This window comes from Neopsephotus bourkii, unplaced genomic scaffold, assembly GCF_033783945.1.
Source record: "Neopsephotus bourkii isolate Nb327-2 ecotype Australia unplaced genomic scaffold, CSIRO-AGI_Nbou_v1 NB_1376, whole genome shotgun sequence".
Lineage (NCBI taxonomy): Eukaryota > Metazoa > Chordata > Aves > Psittaciformes > Psittacidae > Neopsephotus > Neopsephotus bourkii.
The window spans coordinates 3,631,644-3,650,960 of NW_026901855.1; the positions used below are offsets into that span (position 1 = coordinate 3,631,644).

At 40.7% G+C, this 19,317-nt stretch overlaps 1 protein-coding gene across 1 annotated transcript in view; it reads right to left on the reverse strand.

Moving 5' to 3' along the window:
- The window catches only part of SNW1 (SNW domain containing 1), a 17,787-nt gene extending 2,747 nt beyond the window's left edge, over positions 1–15,040 (reverse strand). The window contains exons 1-11 of the mRNA XM_061367476.1: positions 14,921–15,040; positions 13,647–13,800; positions 11,351–11,512; positions 5,432–5,527; positions 5,233–5,339; positions 4,345–4,449; positions 4,182–4,251; positions 3,378–3,443; positions 1,977–2,093; positions 1,494–1,635; positions 188–284 (exon numbers count right to left, since the gene is read on the reverse strand). Coding sequence (XP_061223460.1) covers positions 188–284; positions 1,494–1,635; positions 1,977–2,093; positions 3,378–3,443; positions 4,182–4,251; positions 4,345–4,449; positions 5,233–5,339; positions 5,432–5,527; positions 11,351–11,512; positions 13,647–13,800; positions 14,921–14,934 — 1,130 coding nt within the window. The 5' untranslated portion in view covers positions 14,935–15,040. The remainder of the gene's footprint in view (positions 1–187; positions 285–1,493; positions 1,636–1,976; positions 2,094–3,377; positions 3,444–4,181; positions 4,252–4,344; positions 4,450–5,232; positions 5,340–5,431; positions 5,528–11,350; positions 11,513–13,646; positions 13,801–14,920) is intronic.
- Positions 15,041–19,317: the final 4,277 nt, after the last annotated feature.

The window sequence follows — 19,317 nt, forward strand, 5'->3', positions numbered from 1 at the left end:
GTACTGCAGCACGCTAACACAGTGATGCATTTCATACAGGGGCCAAACAGCCCTTCATACCAGTGAGTAACTCCACAAGGTAAAATTCAGGCACTCGCACCAAGCAAAAGGACAGCCAGTGCAATGGTTTCCCTAGAGGGGAAGCCAGAGCCAGTACAGAATAAAGCAGCTTTCTTCTGTTACTCACCTTTTGTCAGGGGCTGCCCTGGAAAGGTTTCTGTCATGCTGTCTCTCTTTGCGCCGGTCATGTCTGATTTCATCTCTTTCTCTAGCTTCTCCATCCTCTGAACAAACACAAGATTGCTCGTTATACACAAGTACCTGAAGTTTGAATTAACTCTGCCACAGTGAGTCAATTCAGTGCTCTTCTACAGAACAGAAGTGACCTTTAGCACTGTCTAAAATGTTACACTTTCACTGGACTGAACACATGGAAAATCACAGCCTTCTTGTGCCAGAACCAATCAGCTGTCCTTGACAAAAGAGTTAAAGCAGACATATCCAACAGCTATGTTTTGTCAACTATCAAGAGCTGAGAATACTTGGCCATCCTACAGATCATCATATCATACTTTAATCTTTTAAGTGCAAAAATATAGTTCAAGTACCCAGGCATCTAAGTGCTCTGTGGAACACTGTGACTCAGTATTAGAGAATCACTTGGGTCAGAAGGGAGTCTCTAGTTCAACTTCCTGCTCAAAGCAGGATCAATGCTGGATTCAAACCAAGCTGCTCAGGTCTTTTCCCACTCAGGTGAGGAAAAGCTCCAAGGATACAGAGTGACAGTCTCCCTTGGCAACCTGCTCCACTGCTGCTTGTCCTCATGGTGAAAGTTTTCTCCTCACACACAGCTGGAACCTCCTGCTTCAACTTTTGATTCCTGTCTCATTCTTAGTGAAGAGCCCTGATGATCTCCTTGTAGACAGGGGAAACCTCCAATTTGGTGCTCCCAAACCCACAGTTTCTGTCAGAACAAGCTTCATTCTCTCCGCATCTCCTGACTAGGGAGACACTGTAGCCCCCTGGCCATTCTGATGGCCCTCCACTGAACTCCAGCCTATCCAACCGCAGTTTGTACCTGGGACCTATAACTGCACCCACTATTCCAGAGACAGTCTAACAAGCAAATTATTACTTCCCTTGACCTGGCACACTGCTCTTCTTCTGCAACAAGCTTTTTCTAAATAAAAACCCGATACTTTAGGCTAGCTATGAAAGCCAGTACTTGCACTGATCCATTAACAACTGAAATTCTCAACAATGTCCCAAACTTGCATACACCAACATGCTGCTGCAAGGTTCAAATCCAGATTCCATCAAACCAGCCAGTGAATTAAGAAAATTCCCTGGCTGATCAAGTAAAGACATTAAGAACCAATGTCATGCTCAATTAACAGTTGATACTTAGGTATTATAAGTTCTCAGGTTATTTCTCCAAACCCACACTTCGGAGAGTGCTAAAACACCCCACAGCATCTTAATAATAAACGTACCTTTTTCAACATGGGTTTTGATCCCTGCTCTTCTCTCCCTGGCCTTCTGAGCCATTTCTCGGAGCTTTTCCTCATGTTTCTCCTTTTCTTTCTGAGCCATCTTCCTCTCCACCTGGGCACGCATCTCTACTGCCTCACGAGCCTGCACACATATGACAAAGTTATAAAGACAGAAAGCTAGCACCTGGGATGCAGCAGATCTTGTGTCATGGATTTAACCAGCAAAGAGGACAGGAATCAAGCCACAAAGAGGAAATTCAAACCCAGAGAGCCACAACAGACAGAGCTGAGAAACAAGACCCATGATCTCCAATAATTTCAGCCACACTGAGCCATTCAAAGATAATGGGGATAACACTTTTTGTCCTGCTTCTTGGCTACCTTAAGACATAAAAGCCTATTCACAATTGATTTTCCCAAGAAAATAAAACATAAAAAGAAGGTAAAACCACATGGAACAGAACATTTAAACAACAACCTGACCTTTCTGTCAGCTATATAGAGAGCCTCAGCAAGCTTGGCAAAGTTTTCATTAATATGAACAGTCTGCAATCCTCTGCCATCTGCAGCCAGACGCTTATCTAGTGGAATGGTGTAACCCTACAGTGGAAACAGAGACAGTTAATAACGGAAACCAACATTATTTCCAATAACAGACATTATTACATTTACTGTATAAGAAAACAAAACCACACATCAAACAGCCCACCATTAATATGCCTCAATGGACCTCTTTCATATTTACTTCATACCACGTAATTAATAAGTCATTCCAGATAATATTAAGCTTTGCTCCAATTCCACATTTCCCCCAAATCTGAATCACAATTTCCCTTCAAGTCACATGTTAGTAAAATAACAGTTTTCAATCATTATGTCCACTCTTTGCTCTGTGTTAACAACTACAAACAATAACTTTCCCAGTCTCTAAGCTATTTTATCATTTGTGATTGAAAACTCTACTAAACTGTCTTCATACCTGTTAAGGGGTTAGGCTGATTCAAAATGAGAAATCATGGGGCAAGACTGCCAGCAAAAGAGGCACTAAATGCCAACTTGCTTTCAAAAGCTGAACTCAAATTTATTTATAGATGATAATTTTAAGATTCTGTAGTGAGCTCTACAAAATTTTGCTTTGTTTTTAGCATCTGTAACCTAGAATTTCATCTATTCATTAGCATCAGCCCCAGTTATACAACTGTGTTGGGGTAGGAAAAAAAGTAACATCCAAACATACAGCTTTTCCTTCCTCCATTTGAAGAGGATGCCTCATGACACCAGCTTGGTAAGTTTGAGAGCTGTTAGACTGGTTATGGCAGCAACTTAAAAGTTATCCCTTCTCTCTGAAAATAAACTTACTGACAAAAATCGAAGGGACAGCACATACCTTCTCAAACAAGGAATAAAAATAGCTAAGCTAAGTGATGGGAATTAATTAGTGAAAGAATACAACACTGAGAACTCCTCAGAAATTTGGACTGCATTATTAAGAAGAAACATGCTTGCTTCTCTATGGATTACCCTTTTTCAGTTTAAGTGGATTTATTTTGCAAGCTCCAGAGATTTCGATTTCAGACTCCACACACTGTACTATGATGAAGATTTTAACTAATGCCATTTTTCTCCCTCTCAAAATACCTAATCTCTGCCATAAAGTAATGTATTCTCAGGTCTATAATCCTGTACTATACTCTGCACTCAATCTGACAACCCATATATGCCAAAGAGAAAAAAAGCCTGAGTTGTGAATGTGTTCTCCATGATGGACGCCAGTTTACCTAACTCTACAGGTTTAAAACCAGTATTGTTCAAACTTAGATCACTCACAGAAGTCTGCCAGCAGGGTGCAACACTAGAAAGATAAACTTATGAAAACTTAATTACCTTTGCGTTTTTCCAGTTTGAAATGCATGGAGGAATTTTCCACTCTTGCTGCTCTTTCACAGTCATCTGATTAAGAGAAGAAGCAAAGTCATCTTTAGATTTATAGCAAAAGGAAATACTGTTCTCTTTCTCAAAGGCACCTAATGAAACTACTGAAATAAATTAGAGTACAAAGTTGAGGACACTGCTACAAACCCCCCCAGCTCTTCTTAATAGCAGTAAGATGCTCATTTCTGCTCTGTAACTTTGCTAACATTGCATAAAGTCATGACAGCTTTCCAGCTATCCTCTTAGACTTCCGTCACACAGGCCATAACTCCCAGTCAGCTTGTTAACTGATGAACCAACACTACACTCATCTCTCAGAAGGAGCTAATCTTCAGTAATGCAAGTTAGTATTATTGAGGATCAGCTTGATAGCATTGTATAAAAGCAGCATCAGTGTACCAAGGCCGAAACCTCAGTCAACTCGTCCTTGCCATGAAAACATCCAGCAACATATCCCTGCATAAAATATATGAGAAATCTACTCAACCTTTGACAGATAGGTAGGAACAGAGCTGCTTGCCCCCACCAAAACAAAGAGAACCAAACCTCAAAACCAAACCCACAACCAAAAACCCCACAAACTAACCAAAACCTCACAAACACATTCACAAACAACAGTCTGCACCAGGCACTAAGTTTATCACTTAACATCACACAAAACAGTAAGGAGAAGGTGCACAGAAATGAACTAGATCAAAGTAGAATTTATGAACCCATCTAGAGTTCAAAACTGAGAACAGCTATGGCATTTCATACCTTTCTACTAGGAGAGTGCATTACAGGTGCTGGAGGAGAAGGTGGTCCACGCGGAATCTTCTTGTTAATTCTGAACAATTAAGAAAACGTTTACAATCACCATGTTGTAAGGAAATACACTACAGAATCTTTTATTTGCAGTGAACACATTTTGAATAGTTACTTGAATCTTGGGGGCTCCATAGGGTCCTTCTGCATTTCCACCATCCGAATGACTCTTTGTTTTGCTCCAGAGTTGAATGCAACGCCTTGCTGGGATGGTGTGTACCTGAATAAAACCAAAGTGCTCAGTCCTCTGCACACAACTAGATATTCCTTGCCCACCTTTGTTTTTACTCAGTTCACTGCTCTAGCTGCATTTTCATCTTATCCACACCAGTTTTAAGACTTTGCACTATGAATGCCAGGAGCAGGTAATTATACAGAAGCTACTGGACTGAATGCAGAATGTATCTCCCCATATTCTTCTGTTTCAATCTAAATTCCAAAGTAGAAAAAACAACCTAACAGAGTACAAAGAGCATATTATTGTACTCTTTACCTATGTCTGTGAATCCCTGGTGATTACTTACAAGTTATTAACAACCTCTTCAATTACTTTTTTCGGAATTCACCTCAGGCCGAGTCTAAGCCTGCCATGGAATTTTTGTGTTTGCAAGCAGAAAATTGTCATAAATGAGTATCAGTCTCCTAGTAATTCCAATTCTTTCCAATTGCTCATTTTATATGAGGCAAGAACTTTGTTACATGCCTTATCTCGGCTTGAGACTCCCAGTAAAGATGTTGTTTTCAGGGCTGCATCATTAATAGTGCTCCCTGACAAATCTATTTTGTTGCTAAAATAACCCCTCCACAAAGTGACATATATTTTAATACACTTCAAACTACATTATCATTAGTGGGTTAATCTGAAATATGTAAGTCAGTTTCATATTACTTCCAGAAAAACAGAATTCAAAATGAATTTCTGTTCTCAGAAATACAAAGAACATCCCAGTTTTAACCAATTTTATATGCAACAACATCCTACACACACCCCACCACTACATACCGAATGTACTGTGCAGGAGCTAGTTTGTCAGCTGCTCGAACTGGCATGGCTGCTGCAACTTTTTGGGAGACTGATTTCTCCAAGGCTGCTCTGGTTTTCTCTGTTATCTGAAGACAAAAGCACCACAGTATGTACCTCATCACATGTGCAAGACATACAACAGACCACTGACAACTAGGCACATCAGTGCATATAATACCTCTCTAATTGCCTCCTCATCTGGTCTTTGCAGTTCAGGATCATCCACATTCATGACCTCTTTTGGCACAAGATCTGTGTATTTGCTGTAAATAACCTGGAAGACATTATATTTTATTAGTGCTGGCGAACAGGAATAAATGTATGTATATTAAAGGAAATGTTTCAGACCTAGATTATACTTTAGATACTAATTAAAACTTGTATACAATTTAAAATGTATTATATTTACATATTCTTCAATGACTCCCATAAACCAACAATATACTCTGAACCCCATTTTACTGATGTAATAACTGAAGAAGCAATGTGATTAACTATACATCACTCTCAGAGCTGGGATTAGACAGCAGTTTCCTGCTTCCCTTTCTTACTCTTTTCCTTTTTCAGGGTCCCCAAGATAGATACAAACAAAAAAATATCACATTTGTACTTCTGTTTTCAAGGATTAAGAATATGATACAAGTTTTCAGCACCTAGCTTTTTCATTATGCTTGCTGTGTTCTTAAAACAAAAAAACAAAACAAAACCAAACAACCCCACTTGAGATATCTTTCTTTGACACTTTCCCTTACATAGGGACTTCAGTCTTCAAACAACAGGAAGTTAACTGGTCAGTAGCTTTAAGCCTCAATTTTAAGTTCAGGGAAAGGACACTATTAGATGACTACAGGAAAAAAAAATATAAATATCTCATTAATGCTTCACATTTCTCCAACAAAATAACATCAAAAAGTCTTAGTTCAAATGGTTAAAAGTCATTACAACTATTATTTCAAGTTCATTACAGAGTGCATTTCCAACTATAAAACTGACATTTAGCCTCAGCATTAATTTGTCATACAAAAGCCACTGACTGCTTCTCAACCTTCACTCCTACAATTTTAATCCTTTGAATTAGTATCAATAATATCCCAACTTCTCAGATCCTGAATGAAGGACATCTGAAGAGCAGCCTTCCTCTAAGGTAATTAACTCTAAGTCCAAGACTTACTGCATGAAGAACAAAGTATGCTGAAAGAGCTTGGAGCATCCCAGAAGAAAAAGGAAAATAAGATTAAGTCTAAGAGGTGCTCTAAAAACTACAATACACTGAGGCACAAATGAACTACATGAACTATTTAAACCCTGAAGTATTGCATACAAATGGCAAGCTGCATAGCATAGATTAAACTAGCCTGAAAATACATAAATTTGTTTCCATCAAAAACTTGATGCACTTGCATGTTCTAAACTGAGTCCTTTTTTGAGGTGATATAGGCAGGCAGATAAAGATGTTGCACTTGCTGTTTTTCTAGATATTTACCTTAACAGTAATGCTGAAACATTTTAATAATCTAAGATAAAGGGGAGACTGTGATACTGTACTATGCCCATCCACTACCATTTACCATCTATCAAATTTAAAAGGAAGCTGTTTCAAATATTTCATTTTGATTGCTACTAAAAAGCAGAATTTTCTCCTATGCAGAAATTAAATGCTCAATTTTTGGTGCAGCTACACGATTCCCCCTCTGGCTGGCGCAGCCTTAATCAGAAGCCATTAGAAATCTGCATGGCACTGCCATCACAAAGAGAACAACCTTACCTAACTAGTTGTCTAAGACACTAGCTCATGGTAGCATTTAGACATCAATCACATTCAGGGTTTAACAAGACACCTGACGCATACAAGCGACTTGACAGAAATTTCTTAATTTGTAACCTATAAGTTCCTCCCTTCAATATTTTATTCTGTATATCCACTGCAGCCCTGTACCACGCTCATCAATCCTATGTGTAAATCAAGAAGTTACTGCCAAGCATTGCAGAATTAATTCCTTTCTTGTCAAAGAACAGTTTCTCCAAAGGAAGCATATAACATTTCAGTAGTCACCACAATTACCTGCCTCTAAGTCTGGCACACACACCAGGGAAAAAAAATTGATGATGAGTTCTCAAACCAAGCTCTGCTACAAATGCAAACACATTATAAAACTTTTATAAGCCACTTTTGATCACTTCTATTCATGTTCTCTTTACCTGCTCCACTGCTGTGACATGAGCTCCTTCAACAATTGAACTACTCTCCTGTAAATATTTCAACTGAGTTCACTATCCCGACAAAAAACTATAGGTAAGATTTTTTTTTTTGTCCTCCTTTAACATCTACGCCAAAGCCACAAATAAGAAATCCAACTCCTGCACAGAAAAATCATCTTTTCTCTAAAAAAGAAGTACCTGAGCTAACAGTTCCATTCCTTGACTTCACTCTCTTCTGTCTTAATAAAAAATACAGGAAGCAATCATGTGTCCTTATTTTCCTAATAGGGGGACAGGGCATCAATCTTGCCAAAAATATATCAATATTGATGCATTATTTTAGCCTGGCTTCTAGTAATGTGAATAGAGAAAGTATTGGAAGAATCTACAGCAACTCAAGAGCTAACCACATAGCTGTGCTGGAAATCTTTCATCTGGACAACCAGATGGAACTCCATCGTTGGATCCATACGGTCACGCATTCAGATTTGTCAATGTTATCCAGCATTTTATGTCTAGCAGACTTTCTGCCAGCCCCAAACACGAGGCTTGTCACACTATCTCATTCATGTCAGCATTTTTCAAGTTAAATTCTCTGAAGCAACTATTTTTTAAATATGTAAGAGGCCAGATGCAAGAGAGATGAACCACTGCAATAGTACAAGCTGCTGACAAGCCATCTAGATAGAGGGACCGGGTGATGGAACTGCTGCCTCTACAAGAAGGCAGAACACTAAATTCAACTTTGAAAATCATTAAGCTGTAGGAAAACCAAAATTTGCTTCTTAACTCAGACCAAACCAGTAGCTCATACACTAGGATCATAAACCCCATCTCATTTCTGGCAGGCTGCTAAGTACCTGTTTCTCTTAGCTCTAGGTATTAAGACTGAAGAAATATCTGAATTGTGACTGCAGCTCTCAGGATGATAAAACTTCTCTATGTAATCCTATTGACACTCTACTATTAGAAAGTTCTTTCTTACAAGAAATATTACACATTATTCAACACAGATATCTGAAGAACTGCTCCCTGTGACACATCTGCCAGTATCTTCTTCTGCAAAACAGATCAAGCAATAGAAGTTCTGCTTCTTTCAGTGAAATTGTTTCACATATCTAAATTTCCCCGTTTTACTTCCCCTTGAATCACAACACTTAATCTTTACTCTCTGCACTTTCATCCAGCTGCATGCAACCAGAACCAAGCTGACCAAGCTCAGATTTATGAAACCCTAATTCCAGTTCTACAGAGCCCAGTTTCGGAAAAGCCACACATCTCTTCCATACAGAGTAAGCATGGCTACCAAGTAAGAATACTACTGCTTCTTCATAGATGCCATATGGGAAGATAATGAATGATGGTACACATCTTCATGAATCAAAAAATGTTAATCTCTTAAATTTAACTTCACTTGTTCTAACTATTTTCCTAACTCTGAACTAAATAAGGCACAGAAAAAGACTACTTATTTTTGCCTGAAGTCTATTATAATTTCTAGTTCCTTTTCAAATATAATTAGATCCCAATCTGAACAGTTCTATTATTTGCAAGTTAAATCTGATCCTACAAGAAAAGATGCATTTGACAAGTTGTAAAAATAAGGGTTTAACAACACTACTTTTTTTCCTTCTAATTTGCCCTACAGCTTCCCCCAAAATCAGTGTCATTATTACTTCTTATCTACTTATCTGCTCCAAATTAGTTTTTATGCTTTGGGAAAAGTCATATTTCTATTTAGTTATCAAGTATCAAACACTCAGTCACAAAATTATTTAAATGTAATTAACTTCTCAGCACCTTCATCTTGACAAATTCAAGACACTATGTAAAGTGTGACTGAACCCCAGTGAGAGTCCCCTCAATGAAAGCCATGCCACTGCTGTTGCTTCTGTTCAGTATGACCACATTCTACCACATGACAGCATGGAGCCTGATATGAATTCATTTTTTTCAAAGTAACGTATGATGCACAGGATAGGGATATACAAGATGCGACACGTAGAATCACAGAACAGTCAGGGTTGGAAAGGACCTTAAGACCATCTAGTTCCAACCCCCCTGCCATGGGCAGGGACACCTCACACTAAACCATCTCACCCAAGGCGCTGTCCAGTCTGGCCTTGAACATCACCAGGGATGGAGCATTCATAACTTCCCTGGGCAACCTATTCCAGTGCCTCAGCACCCTCACAGTAAAGAATTTCTTCCTTATATCCAATCTTAACTTCCCCTGTTTAAGTTTTAACCCATTACCCCTTGTCCTATCACTACAGTCCCTAATGAAGTCCATTCCGAGCATCCCTATAGCCCCCCCTTCAGACACTGGAAGGCTGCTATAAGGTCTCCACACAGCCTTCTCCAGGCTGAACAGCCCCAGCTTTCTCAGCCTGTCTTCATATAGGATATGCTCCAGTCCCCTGATCATCCTCGTAGTCCTCTGGACTTGTTCCAACAGTTCCATGCCCTTTTTATGTAGAGGACACCAGAACTGCACACAGTACTCCAAGTGAGGTCTCACAAGAGCAGAGGGGCAGGATCACCTCCTTCGACCTTCTGGCCACACTCCTTTTGATGCAGCCCAGGATACGGTTGGCTTTCTGGGCTGCAAGCGCACACTGAAGCCAGCTCATGTTCACTTTCTCATCAACCAACACCCCCAAGTCCTTCTCCGCAGGGCAGAGACTTAACTACAAAATCCTACTGGTATTGTCTTTCTGCAACTTTGGCAACTGTAGGATCAATTTAAAACAATAAACGGTTTGTTAAAACAGTAAGATTTCCCCTGATATTCTTAGACTGCTCACCCTATTTCTTCTTAGTTTTCTTGAGGTTTTTTTCTTGTTTGTTTGAGAGGTAAAGTTCACCCTTTGTTTTTCTTTTGTTTCACAGGTTTTCCCCTTTCCTCATCTGCAGTAAGACTTGGGGTATACTACATACCTATAAGCTTTTCAAGGCACCCTAAATTACAGCAGAAGTCAAAGTATGTTCAAAACAACTACTCATACCTATTAACTAAACTAACCTTTATAGTCATCCCTTTTTTTAGATTTTCTTTGGGTTACCTATTTTTTTCAGGAGATGCTTGCTGTAACAAGCAGCTGGTCATACAACTGGTTGAACCTCAGCAGTTTTCCAGCCTGCAACACAGGCTTAAAGGAATTAAATATTTACTGTAGTCTGCTTTGTTACATTTGGAAAGGCAGACAGAAATACTCCCCTCAAAGTAGGCTTAGGAGACCCAAGTACCTGGTCTCCTACAATACTAGTTAGGACTTCAAAGTAAAGTGTAATCGCAAAGAGATGACAAAAGAAAGATTAACAGTGGTTCCCATTAAACTTGATGAGAATCTTGCCATCACTGAACTTAGCACAAAAGTTTTGGAGTATATCCCCTGGAAATACTTTCTTCTGCAATAAAAAAACAAAAAAAACAAACCAAAACCCCAAGAATATACAAAAACCAAAGCACCCAACAATACTGAAAACAGCCACAAACATCAAATGTTAAATTAGTAAGACGCAAGGTGTGGTACTCTGAAAGCTTAACTGTCTTTTTTATTCCCTCTCTCTACACACTGAAATGAGGGTGCCTGTCATAAGGCCTGTTTTCGCTTTCTTGCTTTCACTGGAAAGCTCTCTAACAAAACCTGCTAAGCCATCAAGTCAGTTTTGCGTAGAGGCTCTTGCCATTTTTGCGTTGCCTTTTAATTACTTCTAATTATGTAACAGAGACAATGACACAGTGATCCCAGTCAAAATGCTCATGCCCATCAGAAATTACTCCATAACATGACACAATCCATTTAGCTAATAGCAGACCAACGAATTGAAGTGCATGCAATGTGCACATACAACTTTTCCAGGTATACTGCCTATGTATTTGAAGAAATATTACCTTGTCCTTTGATTGTCCTTGTCGGGCAATTGCATCGTACTTTATTTTTCCTTCTGCATCCACCTGAATAGCCAAAGCATTGGACATTTTCTTCTTTCGGCCCATATCCAATGGATATTGTGCCACATGAATTTCTGGGAAAGCACCCCCATCTCCAAAATCCTACACACAAGAAAAAGTAGTGAGTGACTGAAAAACAAAAACATGGCATAACATCTGCAGGGGTGGGAAATTCAACAAAAGAGTGGACTGATTTTAACTTACACTTGGTGAAAGACACCAAAGTGCACAGACATCTTGCAGTAATTATTCCTTGTGCAGAGCAAAAGCCTGTATCACTGACTAGAATGTGCAGGCACTGCTTTGCTACAGACAATAAATGATTAAATATTTAATTTACATGCAAGTTATTAATCAGAACTTCAAATATGTGCTTTCTACAATAAAGAAATCGTGGAAATACTAAAACTACAAAAGCAGCTTTTTTGATGAAAATTTCTACTGGTTATTTGTTTTTCACACCATAATGAAGATGTTAAAAAAGCTTTCCATTGTTTTCAAAGCCTGTAGCTCATAGTTTTATAATGGTATGAATGCCAAGCTATCCCGTTTCCTTACAGTGATGTGTGAATACACTGAAAACTGGCCCAGCACCCAATATCCTAATATTCTTAAAGTTTACTTCCTCTCTTGTTCAATGTGTTGCTGTAAAAGCATTTAATGAACAGGTAACCAAGGACCTCTTAAAGCAGACCATCCTGACTCACTAACACTGAAGATGCACACAGAATTGGTACTATTCATAAAACATTTGCAGGCTACAGTCTCAAATGCAGTTCTTCAGAGGATGCATTTGCGTAAAGGAACATGAGCATTTCCCCCTTCCTCTGTCGGAATGGCACTGCTTATGTGGAGTCTCGTAACCAACCAAATCAAAGAAGAATGGGTATCATGCTTAGACTGATCTTGCCCCATGCTCACCACATGAGCAAATAGTTAATACCACTGCAACCGAGAGCATGGACCGAGGCTGGAATGAACTAGCAGAACACTTCCTTCCAATGAAGAACATGCTTGTGCCATCTTTCAGTGTTCACTGACACACAGCTTCAGTTATTTAAAGTCTTCCAGTGGATGTCCCACCTTCAACAACTAGTTACAGAATCAATACTGAAGTATCAGCCAGAACAGAAGTCAGTCATTCCTAAATTTTTTTTTGCGTAACTCTCGATCTATGAAGAACAGATTTTGTTTTTTCCAACAATGACATTCCACGATTACTGGAGAAAAGTTATGCTTTGGAAACATCTACCACTCTGCATTTGGTTATGAGGCAGAAAGAAGTCCTTAACAGTCTTCCCAAGATGTGTATCACTTTGTGACCCAGTGGTGCTGGAAACTTTCTGAAAACCTTCACCACCTGACTGCTTAAGAAGTTCTTTTGCTAACATTTAGAAAGAAAAAGCACTAAAATATTACCTTTAGTAACCAGCAGTGTAAGAAGGGGACCCTACATTGGGCATAATGAAGGTATATTTTTTAACATCATATACTTTACTAAATGTTATACATATAAAATTGTTTTCTTTTAGGAAACCACTGTTTGAAGCTGCCTTATCTACTGGCTCACAGTGGAAAAATGGAATGAAAACAGTTTTCTAATCAGAGCTATAGATCTGCATTTTCCTTTCTATCTTTTAACACTTCCACTTTAAGTTATGTTAAACTGGTAAGGATTACAGCTAAATACATCATCCAAAACCCTTTTGCCAGTGACATACTTAACAATGAGTATCTGACAATTTTTTAAGTTCCCTTCCAACTCTTAATAATTTTCTCCCCCAAAAGCAGCTTTTGTTACACCAGGAACAGAATACACGAATGTTCTCTCCTATGATGTAAACATGTTCAGTTATTCCAGATATTAACTGGAACATGTTTTTAACAAACAGAGGAACAATACAGATGCCTTTCTCAAGAGGATCCTTGCATTCATAGATTGTAGACTGAAAGGACTAAGGATCTATTTCCATATTACAACACAACAATGTCTGAAGGGAAGGATCCTTGTAACATCCTGTGTACCATCAAATGTTTTAAGCAATCTGGTGAATTGGAACAACTTCCCTCAACCCAAGAAAATATTTTGAGCCGTCTGGATGGAAATGCTGCACATGGTAAGGCTATACACAACTCTACAGTACATTCAAGATGCTCAGAATTTACTTCTACTCCAGAAAATACTTCTCTTCCCCCCATGGAAACACATTACTATACGGTGAATTTAAATAACTACCTCTAGCACCCGTGGTATCCATCCCTTCCGGTAACCATATGGGGGAGGTTCTCTTCGTGACGAGACTAGAGCAGTTTGCCTGGATCTTTGAGCTCTTGCTCGTTCTTCTAGTTCTAGCTGATCTTGAGACAGCTGGGTTGGAGCTGGCAAAAAACTGTGTATTTGCAGACAGACACCAAAGAAAAGACAAACATAACAAGTTAATTCATAATTTCACTCAGCGACACTCAACTATGCTTCAATCTACTACTTTATCTACAATCATACTATGAAAATTACAAAACAATTTACGAAACTTGAGAATTCCACTCATAAACTTGAGGCAGTAACTTCTGAGATTACAGGGGCAAAAGCAATACATGCTCTCTCAGCATTCCGTAAGGTTTCTATAAAAACTAATACTGAACAGAATCTTAGAATAGTTAGGGTTGGAAAGGACCTTAAGATCATCTACTTCCAACCCCCCTGACAGGGGCAAGAACAAATCCATCCATGTTCACATAATGTTCAAACAGGAGTATGACAGTACCCATTCTCCAACAAGAATGCCACATGCAACTGTGTATTGTTCCCATCACTACCAAGCAGAAAAAGAAGTCACGCCCCTAGTCCCAACGACTCCCCCTTCCTTCTTCTCAAGGCAAACACCACCAAAGAGGTTTATCAACAACACCCCCACTTAACTACAGATAGCTCTTGGCCAAAGCCAAGAAGTCGAACCCCAGTTTCTTGACTTCCCATTTTCACCTCACCTAGACTACGGAGCCCTTTTACGTGTTGATTAAGTAAGTGTCCACCCCGGAGAAAGCCTACATTCCAGGGCAGCCTCGAAGGCTGCACTCCTGAGCCTTGCGAGAGATGCAGCAGCTTGTAACAAAGACCTCCCGCCCTCACTCACGGTACGGACACCTCCCCAAAATCCGCACGGATGCCACCACCCCCACCCGGGGCGGAGGAGTTCCCTCTCCCCGCAGAGAAGGCAGAACCCAGAACCACCAACGGCAGCGCCGAACACCCCCTCCCAGAGCAGGGCAGAGCTGAGCAAAAAAGGGTAGGGCAGCTCCCCCCAGCTCCGGCCCGGCCCGGCCCTCGTCTCTCTCCCTCCAGCCGCGGCCCAGTCTCCTCTCCGGCCAGCGGATCCACTACCCAGGACAGACAGCTTTCCTGCAGCAAACATCCCTAGCGCGGCCTACTCCCATCGGCCGGGACCTCGCACAGCGACAGAAAGCCACAGGTAAGCCAAGAAAAGCAGCCTGCCAGGCCTACAAACGTACCTGGTGAGCGCCATTTTACCGCCTCTGTCGTCTTCTCGGGAGCCAGGCCGCGGGGAAGGGGCAGTGACAGCAACTGCGCATGCGCCGCACCCCTCAGCGCGTAATTGGTAGTTGTCTGCGTGATGGGTGGTGCTCGTGTGGACCGGCCGCAAGGTCTTCTGGGAGATGTCGTTTCTCTGCGGCCGTAGCGCGGGTGGGTGGCGGTGCTGAGGTACGGGCTGTGCGCGAGGGACCCTCGGCTCGGCCCGGCCCGGCTCGGCACGGCTCGGCACGGCCCGGCTCGGCCCGGCACGGCTCGGCACGGCTCGGCACGGCTCGGCTCGGCACGGCCCGGCTCGGCCCGGCACGGCTCGGCACGGCTCGGCTCGGCTCGGCACGGCTCGGCTCGGCACGGCTCGGCTCGGCCCGGCCCGGCTCGGCCCGGCACGGCCCGGCTCGGCTCGGCCCGGCCCGGCCCGGCCCGGCTCGGCTCGGCTCGGCTCGGCCCGGCTCGGCTCGGCACGGCCCTAGCTCAGCTCAGCGTGGCATTTGCTGCCTTCAGGGCGCAGAGTATTTTAGAGGATAGTACTGCCCGGGCGGGTGCGTCTCGGGGATACTGCGGGGTGTGCCGCAGCCCATCACGGACTGAATACCGGGCCCGCATCTGCCGCCAGACGGCCACGGTCAACAACTCCCCAGCCGCATGCGGGGTGTCTCCTGTACTGCATCTGTCCCACTGCTAGCCTCGGCAAACTAGGGCGGAGGAGATGTACCCATGGAAATGGTGCAATCCCAACAATGCTGTGCCAGAAAAATGAGCATATAGATCCCTGAGGTACAACTGGAAGAAAAAATGAGAAAAGGGTTTCTCAATACAGTATCTTCTTTTTATTTATTTCCAGACATCCTGTCTATTCAGATAGTTACCACCAAGTTCAGTAACTTTACAGCTCATCCAGCTGAACATGTCCAAGTAAAAAGCAGAAAATACAGAGCAAATGGACTGGAATATTAATTTATTTATTCTGCTATCTGCTACTTAGATATCAGGACATGAGAGAGAAGGGAGATGGAAAAGGGGTGTAAAATGTATTGATTTAAAATAAAAACTTACCTATTAAATGCCAGTTTACTGTCTAGGTATAATGGGCATCCATATGTTACATAAAAGGGGTTTTTTAAGTTAAGCCAAGGGATACACTCTATAGTTAAAATGCAGAACAGGGAAAAAAAACCAAAACTTCTCAGGGAGTTATAGTAGATGGGAACTAGTAGTAGATGCAGCTTTACATGGGTAAGTTCCTCTTTGTGTTGAAGTAGTACTATATAAAATCAAAGGAATTCAGTTATTTAGTAACTGCTCTCTAGTGAATCAAAGAGCAAAGAGTCCCATCCTGCTAAGTATAGTTTATCTAGAAGAGAAACAGCTGGCCAGAGAAGAAAAGGGTAAAATGGTTAAGAAAGAGTCTATTAGAAACAAACCATACAGAGGCAGGAAGACTAGAAGGCAGACTAAATGTCTGCCTTGCAGTCTTCTAGCTGTTTTGCCTGACTGGCCATTTTATAATCTGCAGGGCAGACTAGTTAATCTGCTACAATTTCTAGGATGTGAGAGATTTGAAGTAAGGTAGGGACAGCCCTGTTGCAGTCTTTCTATGCCAAAACTCCTGTCATCTCCAGCAAGAATCAGACTTCGACTTTGCACTGTGATGACAGCAGCTCTGTCATCATTTCTTTGAATGACAGATACTTCCCTGTTTCTGCAAGACAGCTGGCCTCTTACGGCACTTCAGACAAAGCTAAAGATACAGGACTTTGGCATATATCGTTTATCAATAATTTTTCTGAGCAAAACTCATCTGTCATCTCTCCTACCCATTTCTGTCAGTCATTTAGCAACAGAATTGCTTTTGTCACATCTTGCAATATTGCCTCCTGATTCAGGAGCCTCCTATCACCATTGGAAGTTGCCAGGGTTTCTCTCCAGTGGTTAGTCTACTCTCAGCTAAAAAAAATCTTTTTTCCTCCTACTTTGACATTTCTCCTTCTTCCTTTGCTGTGATGCATTATTTAATGGTATATGTCAAATAGACATCTTTTGGAGATATTTTGCAACAGTTTATATGACAACCACAATACACAATTGTTGTTTAGAAGGTAACATTGTAGATGAGCAGTCTGCTTCAGCTCCTGCATTAGGGAGATGCTCCTTTGGTTTCCTCAGTTTCCCAGCCCGTTTTGAGAAGCGTGCAGTCACTTTCTTTTTATGGGTACTGAGCTGTTTGTGCTTGCAGATATTTATAGGTGTCTGGCTATAAGCAACACTGGTTCTTTTTAATACGTTATTTTCTTCCCCTTGAACCATTTTCTGTGGTTTAATTTTGGTGTCAGATTTGGCTAATTTCAAATTTGTGAATACATGAGGCTCTTAGCACTGGACAGAGTGGACCATATGGTAAGAAGGGGCTATGCAAGCTTATTCAATCATATGGCTCTGTGAGCATATCAGTTGTTATTTTATGCATGTGCTTCTAATCCAGCTGTGATAACTTCTTGCCCCTGCTCTGCATTGCCTATCACATATCAAACCTAGAAAATGCTTACGTATAAGGTTTGACTGGTCAAAAATGTTTTGTGTGGGTTTTTTTGTTTGGTTTTGTTGTTGTTGTTCATTTGTTTTGGTTTTTTTGTTTGGGTTTCTTTGGGGGGGTTGGTTTTGGTTTGGTGTTGGGTTTTTTGTTTGGTTTTGGGTTGGGTCTTTTTTATATTTTCTTCTTGAAATGAGAAAACTATTTATTTTTTATATTAGTTTAGCCACCAGAGCAAAGAAATAAATAATTTACATAGTTATCATTGAATCTGACCTGAGAGAGAAGCAGCTTAGCATGAATTTCTGGTTCTGTGAAGTCACAAAAAGCCTTGTGCAGCCCATGGATGTAGGAGCAGGAACATGGTGAACTCTAGATGGACTCTATGTTGTTGTGACGTTGCAGTTTCTAAAACAACGCTGGAAGACAGAAGAGGCTTAGAAGACTACAAACATAAGGTTAGTGTTAATTGGAAGTGTAGGGGAAATACAGTAAGTAAGCTTGTTTTGTGGTGAAGTTTGAAAAGGTAAATGTTAAATTGCCAGGTTAAAATAAGGTGAACTCAATTTTTCTGTACTTACTGTCAATCACAAGGAGAAATTATCCAAGTGAGCAAATGAAAACATTTTGTACTGTTTGCTCATTGCACAAAGATTGAGAAGTGATCTGACTATCCAGTACGTGTACCTATAGAAGTTAGAAATACAAGACTTGAATGTGCACTTTCATCTCACAGAGGAAGGCAAAACAAGAACCAGTGACTGGAAGTGGAAATTAGGGAAATTCCAACAAGAAATTAGGCAGAAATACTTAATACTGAGAGTGATAAACCTTTGGGAAACTGTGGGAGGTGCTCACTTTTCAATCTTTTGTTATATTCTAATCAAAGCTGAAGTTTCTTGGGAAGAGATGCTTCCACCGTTACATGATCTGCTTTGGGCAAGTGTGAGCAACCATACAGGCCCATACAGGAACACAGAGGTGAAACAATGTCCCACAATATATACAGCATCAGACAAAAATTAATATTCTCTTCTGAACTGATCAGTTGTGTGCATCTTCATGTATCTCCTCATTCTGTACTTTATCTGAAGCGGACCTGGTAATGGTTCAGAGATGCCTGCTCTGGTAGAGCTTTGATAAAAAGAAACATTAGGCAAGGAATGGTTCTGAGATCATTGAACACATTCCCCTAGATATAAATCTGTCTCTAAGAAAGGATTATTTCCTTTTTTTTTTTTTTTTTTACTACGGTATTTTTTGCTTAACATTTCTGGACATTAATGCTAGCAGGTTTCCACGTACATCCTTTTTCCACAAAATGATCATGCGAAATTGATCCTCTGTATGGTGAGTAAGGAGTTCAGGCTCTGCAGAGGACTTAATCCTTGGCATGGCTGCCAGCAGGGATGTTTTTAGTTTGATGAGAATACCACAACTGGTTTTGAGAATGTATTTCTGATGCATTCCAAGGAGTCTTTTGGGGTAGATTTAGGCTGTTAAATCCTCTGCACCATTTTTATCTACTTCAGCACTTTTCACATTTGCAAATACAGAATTAAATGGTTCATGAAATATCTTGTAACAAATGAATATGACAACACAAAGTAATAGAATATCAGATATCTGTATGCCTAACAGACACTGCACATTGTGAGATAGAAATGATCAAAATAGATGACACTTCTTAACTCAAGGGATAAATTATGCCACAGGTAAGATGCTAAACAATGAAAAAGAAGAGATTTACCTAGATGGAAAAGTTCAGCCACATCAGCAACCCCTGCACTTCACACTCCCTTAGGGGTTACAGGCAGCATTCAGAAGGAA